The sequence below is a fragment of the Leiobunum rupestre genome, chromosome 3, assembly GCF_980474605.1.
Source record: "Leiobunum rupestre chromosome 3, qqLeiRupe1.1.hap1, whole genome shotgun sequence".
Lineage (NCBI taxonomy): Eukaryota > Metazoa > Arthropoda > Arachnida > Opiliones > Sclerosomatidae > Leiobunum > Leiobunum rupestre.
Window position 1 is genome coordinate 30,542,302 of NC_143386.1, and position 9,915 is coordinate 30,552,216.

The 9,915-nt window shown below is 34.8% G+C and overlaps 1 protein-coding gene across 1 annotated transcript in view; it reads right to left on the minus strand.

Annotated features, from left to right (window-relative positions):
* LOC149951451 (aquaporin AQPAe.a-like) overlaps positions 1 to 9,564 on the minus strand; it is a 30,386-nt gene extending 20,822 nt beyond the window's left edge. Inside the window, exon 1 of the mRNA XM_090170028.1 lies at positions 8,904 to 9,564. Within this exon, the coding sequence (XP_090026154.1) occupies positions 8,904 to 9,470 (567 nt within the window). The 5' untranslated portion in view covers positions 9,471 to 9,564. The remainder of the gene's footprint in view (positions 1 to 8,903) is intronic.
* Between the last annotated feature and the right edge of the window lie 351 nt (positions 9,565 to 9,915).

Consider the following 9,915-nt stretch of genomic DNA (forward strand, 5'->3'; position numbering starts at 1 on the left):
CAAAGAAGAATTAATATCCATTCAAAATAATATCCTCTAAAAAGCAACCCAATGACTATACACATATAATGACAGTTTATAGAGAAAAGGGGAAACTTTAAACTTTTCTAGACTAAGCCCTAAAGTGGCGGACGTGAACTCAATCTTTCATAGGCGCCAGAGATAAGACGGCTCTATCAAAGGCAAATTTTGAATATGCATATTGCGGAATTTCCCTTACTTCGTCCGTCATTTCCTAGTCATCAATTATTGCTAATCTCGAAAACTATTAAGCTTCGGAAACAATTTGCAAAACCGAAATCCACAAGACAGATTTCTGTGGTCAAGTTTTGACCAGTTTGTTTTTGGTTGCCCAAAATATCCGGTTACGTAATATTAACGGGAAATAACTTCGATATATATTTTTATATTTATTCAAGGACCTTTGTTCAGTGGTCCGAGGCAATTGCTTAGTGGTCCGAGATAGTCTGACCTTATTCACGGTTTTATTAATCTTTAGAAAACTATTGAAGGTGATTTTTTGTTTGGGAAAACCTTTTGGTGGGAATTTGTTCATAAATTCATTTTCATTTTTTAATTTTTATATAAAAAATATATTGTATTTTTAAAATAATATGTATCTATATATTTTTTATTTATTTTTTATTATTTATTTCCTTTTTCCAACTGATTTATTCATTATTTGAACCAGCAACATAAAAAATATGTTACTACTTCGATACGAATTTTTATTGTTACAAAAACTCTTTTGGACATTTTCAATGTATATGATTTAAAGCAATGTTTTTTTAAATCGCTTGATTTAAATAAGTCAACCATGAAAATCGGACGAAGTTATTGAATTGCGCTCTCAGATGCTAATGTCATTTATGCGGTGGGAATTTTTCTACATTTCATTGTGGCTAGTCAAGTTTCTTAAAACCGTGTGTGGGTTTTTCTTGTATTTAATTTCTTTCGCATACTTCATTGACTCAGGGCCGGATTTTTTTAAAGATTTCTCTATCAGCTGAAACTAAATATTTGCGTCTTCTATGATATAGTAATTGTAAATTTTATGATAAATTCTTTATCAAACAGTTATGTGTGGTTTGTGATAAAAATTTTCAAGGAATCTTTCGATAAGTCTTTAGGTCTTTTTAATGGATCCTAATTTTACCTCAAATTCTAAAACCAAACGTTTAAAATTATTTAACAGTCTGAGAAATTCTTATTTCAGGTATTTAATTACAATGTAAATTAATATTAGTAATATTATTAAGTTTAATATTACCAGGGCTATAGTCCTGATATTTCAAATATTACTTTAATATTACTAATATTAGTTTATTATTACTAGTATTAGTTTAATTTTACAAATATTAGTTTAATATTACAAATAGTAGTTTAATGTTAGTAATGTTAGTTTATTATTACTATTATTAGTTTAAAATTACTAATATTAGTTTAATATTTCTAATATTAGTTTAATATTACTAATATTAGTTTAATATTGCTAATATTTCTTTAATATTAATAATTTTTATTAGTCATTCCTATCATATTCGATAATAAACTTAAAATTCGTCATCTGAAACCATTTAAACCTAATCTCCATTACTGGTGAAACGGTTCTTATCGGCATTGGTGTTATACCCTCTGTTTTATGTAAGAAGCAGATAACTGTAAATCCCCCGAAACTAATTGCTTCCTAAGAACCATTAATCGTTAAAACTTCTTTTCTCCAGCAAGTTCTCTTCTCTCAGATTTTAGTACTACGTTTGTCAGCCAACTTTAATATGGGCTGGAAACTTGGAGTGAGCTAAATAAAAACTTCTATTATACGAATGAAATCCCACCTAATACTACTATCAAAGGCTAATCGTCTCTCGTTGTACTAATCCCTTAAAATCAGGTGTAGTATATATATTCTCTGTATATGTACAGTATTCGTTTTTTCCACTGAAAAACTTTTTGGGTTGCTTTATCGGCGGTTGATACAAAACAGGAGCTTTCCAAGTAAAAGTACTTACCACGGACATAAAATCGTTAGAATCTGGTCAGTAAGTAACCGGACAACCAGAAGGAGGATAGCAGGCCAAAACGAAACGACGTGTTTGGTAGCAAGACGGTTATTTAGAAGCAGTATTTCCCCAATAAACGTGATATGGAAACACACGATCAACAAAAACATACAAGAAACTTGCAGCTTTGCTCTCTCTCTAAGAACCGAGCTGGTCGATATCCTGGAGTGGTTATATAACATTATAGTGTTTACGAATGCGTTGTTATATTTTGGAAAACAAGATACGCAATGGTTGGCGTATTTCGGTTTTTGTTACATTTGTTTTACAGCGCCAGGAATTTGAATGGAATAGTATTAGATATGTTAAAGCGTTGGGGGTTTCACGTCAAACTACAGAATATAAAAACCAAAGTGTCGGATAAATCAGTTAAACCATAAGTGTATAATATTGTTACATAAGTGTGACACTTCCTATTCTTCACGAGACAGACTGCATTACAAGCTTCGTCGCCGTTTTGCGTCCGCTTGCTAACGCGTCACACGTAGCCTTTGACAGCGCCTCGCCAGGGGGAGATTTTCATCTTGCGATGACGTCACTCCGTTACTAGATCTCAGTAAAATATTCCCCAAAGTGACAAACATATGAAACAATATTATAGAATTATGGTTGTTTTTGTAAATTTGGTACCTAGATTTTTGTATTTTTAAGGATATATTAATATTTTGAAATGTACTTGAAAATCTTAAAATATCTTAAGAGGGAAGGGCATTAGGATTCAAAATGCTGTCCGCAAAGTAGATACATTATCAAGTCCTCGGATTTAGATTTAAAAATCTGCTTTAGGATTTAGAATTCCGTCCACAAATTTGAGAAATTTTCAAGCCCTCCGATTTGAATTTTAAAAATCTTAATAGGATTCAAATTTCCATAAATAAAGTAAAGAAATTTTCAAACCTTTGTTTTTCTTTTTTAACAATCTTTTTAGTAGTTTTTAAAGTATTTTAAGGTTTTTTCTACAATTTTATGATTTTGAAAAGTCTTTTGCGCCATGTTTAAAGAGGATTTTAATATCTATTAAGTATTTGATCTGGAGCGTACGGGATTAGTAGGAATGACCCACAATTGATTAACAGCGCTGCTCCACTCTATCAAATTTGAGGGCAAGGTGACATCCATTGAAAACGCGCCCATAAGCCTCCTGGGAACCCCGTTCCGTCCATTTCCTCTGGAGCAGGAGCAGCCCAGACTTGAATTACGTAAGAGCTCTGATTAACTGCGGCGCTGTGGGCCACGGGGGACTCATATACGCATACATTGAAGTTGCGAGGCCTATTTGCAAAATACTAATACCACGTTTGTTTTTAAATTCTACGACGATCTTTAGAAAAACAATTTTTATTCATTGTAGAATATTGGTTTGTCATTATTTTGGAGAGTAATTCAGTTATTCGGTTTCCCCTTTCCATAACAACTTGTTGAGGTTAACCAGGGGCGTAGGAACCGGGAGGGGCAGGGGGGGGGGCAATGTCCCTCCCTAGAACTTTGCTGGGAGGGGCAACTAATGTTATTGCCCCCTCCAACATTTTGGTCAGTTGAAATTTTCAAAAGACTCAAATTATCATTTTAAAAGCATATACAGTTTTTAGAACCTCAACTGTGTTTAAATTTCAGTCTTTTTCTGCCAATTTACATAGTAGTAAACAGTACACATGCATTCGGAGAAGCTACATCCCATTAAAAATTCAAAACCATTCTCCAGACCCCTTTTCGTTTCCCTTTGCCCCCTCCAACTTCTAGAACGTTCCTACACCCCTGAGGTTAACGGTGATAGTGAGACAGTGTAGGGAGCTGTTGGCTCGTGTGGCATGAAGGGCTTGTCACCACCCTAATACGTATTGTAACCCGGCCACCTGAATTAATGGAATTAAAATTCGCTAAATGGCTTGGGCCTAAGATGTTGCTTTGGGTATTAGCCTAGCTGATTATTAGTTTAAATTTTTGATAACGAAATTTTAAAATTGTATGATATCAATTAATAAAATAATTCTGGGTTGGTTAAAGGGAGTATGAACTAAATAAACAAATTGACTAGTAACAAGCGCTACGCCTTGTTTTTAACGTAACTAGTTGATCCACCTTTAACATACTCCCTTTAAAATAAATAATTTGTTTTTTCAGTCCTTATGAAGATAACTTTGATAATTTATTAGATTTTAAAAATGTACCTTTGATACCAGATATCATATCAAATGGATAATATTTAAAAAAATAATAATGAAATATTACTGCGGTTAGAATAGATTGAAAATTTTCAGTCGTTATTAATACGTAATATTAGAATATTGATTATAGTTTGTGAAAATTCTCTTCACCGGCACCAGATGTCCGAAATACGCTAACACCTGTCAGCCTAACTAAACTCATTTCAATTCGACGTTAGATTTGTTGGATTGAGTTTAAACGTTTAGAGCTTTTCTCGACGTACATGTACACGTTTTCAATTAAATTAGAGAGCTTAAGTGGGTCAATACGCGTAGAGAGAAACGTGAAAATAAATTTCTTTAATTGCAACCAATGAAAGGTTTTCCTTACGTGGATTTTTCAGTTTATTTTATAGCTCTTACCAAGAATGTATGCAGGTATGTATGCCGAGAATATCTACCGGAAATCACGAAAATATATATCTACACATTCTCCGCTAACATCGAAACATTTTTGCTCTCACGAAAATTTTAACGATAGAAAGTTTTTCATATCAAAAAAAGCATTTTTTTCGCGTTTATAGAGGCCCAACCATTTTTGGCCAACGAGTTTTTATAGAATGTAATTATATTCCTGAAGGAAAATGAGCCATTTCGAGAGTAGTTTGGGGGTAAATACTAGTCGCATTCGGCCTTCTGGACATTTTGAAATGTCAACGTGTTTGCGCCTGCCACTGGTCGATATCACGACAAACTGGGCGAAAATTCAAATAACATTCCTTTTTACGATGTCGAAACTTCGAAGCTATTTTATTTAATAGTTTATTAACGACAGAAAGAATGTAGGATTTCGCTAGGTGGGAAAACTGATATGTTTTTTTTTTCGTACGTGGCTACCTCATGGCCAAATTCATAGAAAATAAACAAGAGGAATTGCAACTGTAGCTTTAACAATGTCGTAAAATGTATATCGAAGTTCAAAAAGCTAAGGGTTTCTAGGGGGTATTTCCAGTATTTATATTTCAATAGAACAGGCTTAAGGCGTAGGCCCAAACAACCACGAGACATTAAATCGGAAGAGTTACTAATTCTGGTTTATATTTTCTATGCAGAATTGATGATAACGTAAATTGTTTAACAAAAAAAATCTTCCATTTTAGAATTGTTTTTAAATTTTGGACAAGAATTAACCTTTATTTCGCAGAATCTAAAACAATAAGTTAATTTAAATTTTTAGTTAAAGATAAAAACATTATTTAGATAATTTTAATTATTTATGTGCCTTTTCTTAATTTTAATATAATTATAATACGTGTTTTAAAATAACCTATAAGAAAATTCCACGATAAATTTAGAAAAGAATGCGGCTATGTCAAAAGGTAGAAATGTGACCTTGCGATTTTCACTTCATTTCACTTCATTTTATTTAATTTCACTTAAAACGAAAACTGAAAATTTCCAATTAGTAATATTTCATTGACACTAACTACTTTCCTACGTCTAACAATCTTTATGGCCTATTGTACCCAGTGCCGGATAATCCCGGATTTACCATTAGGCACTTTAGGCACAGTGCCTAGGGCTTACGAAAGATAGACAGCTCTAGATGCTAGCCAATCTAGAGCTAAGTGTCTAGAGCCTACGAACACCTAAATCCGGCACTGATTGTACCAGAGTCAAACCCTAACTAAAGTCATAATTAAGAACGATTATCACCATCTAAGAATTATATAAAAATTAATAAATAAAACTATCTCATATTACAGATTCTATACTAAAAGCGTTGGCGACGTAGCTAATCAATTATGCCCAGATTAGAAAGTTTTAATTACTTTTTTCGTTACACCAAGTGGCCTCATAATGAACCTACTAATCTTACTAATTACTCCACCGTCAGAAGAGCTCCCATTTATTTAAATTTTGTGTAATCTCAAAGCAAGCGCCTCCCAGCGTTATAAATTTAATTTAATCCGTTTGGACGCTCCTGATGGCATGGCTCAAATATAAACTCCAGTTTTTGTATAGAAATTTAATTACGGTGCTGTCTCGCCTCTCCTTATTATCAATTTTTATTTCGTTTAACTTTTCGGGGGAAAATACGATTCCTATTTTCACGCAACAGGCTGCTTCCCCCTTTCCCATCCCCCTTCTTGCATTTTTCGAAGAAATAAAAGATTTTTATCAGTGGGTAAATTTAGGGCGGTAAAATTTTTTACATGAATATTTAATCATTTAAAAACACGAAAAGGTTTTACTTTTGTATCTTGGGCATATTAATTTATTACTACGTCATGAAGTCTAATAGGCGTTTTTTGCCTCGTTGTCATAGTTTAGCGCGTGCAGATTATTAATAATTATTAATAATTATTTATTTATGTTTCGATTATTTTCTCATCTTTTTGGGTATTACGTCATTTCTACCTCAACCCACAAAAATTTATTAGTAATTATTTTAACGAAATGACATACTTTCGCAGGGTCGGATGTACAAGCCACACCAGGCACAATGTCCAGGACATTGTGCCTGGTGTGCCTACGAAAGAGCCATAGTGTTTCTATAAAATACGGGAGGTCACGTGTAATGATAGAGAGCACGTGCTGCAGTCGATAATGATTTCGGAATTTGAAGTCCACGTGCGAAACGCGCGTGCCAATACAGTACTGAAAAGCTTAAGCTCGTGACGCGGAGAAAAATATTTTATACTTTTCATTTTGTTTATTTTATTTTATGGAAACACCCATTGAAATAAAGAACATTTTACCACGTTTAAACGAAAAAATCATAAAGTAAGCTGACCCTGCACTTATGGAACGCAATTATAGACTTATGGTTATACTTCGTAATTACGAAGACATTTTTGTCCACTTAGCGCATCGCCAGATTTACCGATAGATGGCGTAATATCAGGGTCAAAAACCTGGCAATTCGTTCAGTCCATTTCCCCATAAACTATAAGCGGACATTAATAGTGTTTACATATTCTTCGGCCCCTTTTTCTTACACGCCATAAGGTACGTGGCCAATTGAGGGAAAATTGAGATACCGGTTGTTACTTCATTTTTATCCTCATTGAGCCGATCGCGGTTGAATGAGTAGGCAAAATATTCTCGGGGTGATTAAGAAGCCGAGCTTTCTAATTCCGGCGAGTCGTAACCAATTCACCGGATGTGAGAAACGTACTCCCCTATCCTCCTTTTTTTTTAAAAAATCAGGTAAATTACTACCTTTCCCAAAACAAAATTGTTTCTCTTTTAATAAGGGAGTCCATAACAGTTTTAACTGTATCGTTGTATTATAATTATAATTATCTTTATCTTTGTTGCCTTAAGGAATATTTCTATAAAATTCTATGGTACTGTTATCGGAATAATATTTAAAAATATGTCCAAATTATCTATAGACCTGTAATCGAAATTCTATAGAAAAAACTATTTTTTTTTAATGTGTAAAGCTGTAATAGGTATATTATAGAAAAAAAAATAATTTCTATAGACACATTATAGAACTGTAATCGGAATGCTATAGAAAAAAATACTAATTTTCTTTTGAAATGCTATCGACATGCTGTCTAAAAATAGCAATATATTTTTTAAATTCTACAAACTGGAATCGGAATACTGTAGGAACAAATGACCTTAATGTTTATAGAATCTGTAGAAATGTTGGTCATTTTTCTATAGCCATTAAAATTTCTTAGTTTTTCTATAGACATTTTTATGGAAAAGTTTTTAAGGGTTCTTCAAATGAAATTCAATAGCTGATTTTGTTTCCTAATTATGATAATTTATCAATACGATAAATTTTATCAAAATAATATTTTAAATGTTGTAGTAATTATTCAAACATTTCCTTTACTTAAAGTGGTATTCACTTAACATTCTTATTTATGAATATCTTTTCATATTTATAAGATATTTTAGATAGCCGAAGTGTAGCGTTTGTGAACATAAACAATATGGCTAAATTGTCCATTAAAATGATTTAAAATTGGTTTGATCAGAAAGACGAAATTAAACCGCGATAAACTAATATTTTAATTTAAAAAATATTAAATAATTGAAATAATAAATGACGTTATGTTTATTACAAATAAATATTAGTTTTTAATGAAAACTCGAACGTCCAAGAATAAACTGTTCAATTTGATTTAAATCAAATGATGTTTTAAATTTAAATAAATCGCCCTCATAAACAAATTTTTGTCTAGACGTTTGCTAAGCTAATATTTATAATTTTTTCATTAAATCTGCCCTGCACCAGACAATACGTTTATATTAAAAGGTTGGTTAAAATGTCGAACCACCCTCGAAATTTGAAGTTATATGGAAGCGAATTTTCGTGTTTTCGGCTTAAAATCATCCGCGTTTCAGACGACTTGTAACGAAATAGCAGTTTCTTATTGGCCTTATATATAAATTCAAATTTTGCCGGGTGGTTGGGCATTTATTTTCACGCACCTTTTAATATAGGCGTATAGAAGGTATCATATTCTAAAGTCTCAGTTTAAGCTATACCATTTGCAAATGAATCCAACACCATTTTCCCGACTCCTACCCATCCAGTCTGTTCCCTAGGCTGAACAATATCCCTAGACACCCCTATTTATAAGCCACGTTACCCTCCCATTGAAAGCATTGTCGTAAATTAAACCACAATAGGACTTAAAAAGGCGCTACTGTTATTACGAAAAGCACTCACCGCGAAAAGATGGCAAGCACCGACGGAAAGACCAATGGCCAGGGGCGCGGACCCTCGGACGTCCAACCTGTTGCAATCGCACACGGCGAAAACGGTGAAGACCAGAATGAAGGTGATTAGAACCTCGACTCCGCAGCCTTGGATGGGTGTCATGTCCTTGCCCAATTCGGTGGCCCCCAGATTGTTCTGGATGTCCGCCGGCGTCAAGGCCTTCAACAGGGCAGCGCCGGTGATGCCTCCGACGCATTGACTGACGATGTAGAAGATTGCCCTGATGACCGAGACGTTTCCGGTCACCAGCATGCCCGCCGTGACCGCTGGGTTGATGTGTCCCCCGCTGATGTGGCAGATGGCTTGCACGATGGTGCCCACTATGAGTCCGAAAGACAGGGCGATCTGCACGATGGTCGCCTTGCCCTCTTCGCCCCAGCCCGTGCAAGAGCCGCAAGCGACCAACACCAACAACGCCGTCCCGATGTATTCGGCCAGCATCGCTTTCCACAACGACGAATTACTCGTCAATTCGTCGATTCCGAAAATGGCTCTAAATTTTCTAACTCGACCCATGATTTCGACTTTGGTTCGACGCTAACTATTTTCAACTTAAACGATCAAATGTCTCGGATAAACCGCGCTATTGTCGTGCTCCGTCAAAGAGTTCTGTTCGTTTCCGCCGCAGAGTAAACTTATTTATAGTCTCCGGGACCAACTAGACCGCCTCTTTCGACGAGACTCTCGTGACTGGTCGTTGCTAGGCAACCGCGCCGGTAGGCTGCCATCTTGTTTGAGACGGGGGGTAAGAAACGAAGGGGGGGAATTTGATTGGAGTAAGAGAGAAACATGACGTGCTCTGTTTGGGAGAAGGGGGAAATTGGGAGTTTGATGAGTTTTTTACCGTCTCCGAAAGGGGTTTTCCTGCCGAACTTCGGTTCTCTTTCTGGGTCTATAATCACTAATTCCTCCGTTTAACGATATAGCCGTACGATAAGACAATCGCTCCAGGCTCTTCGTG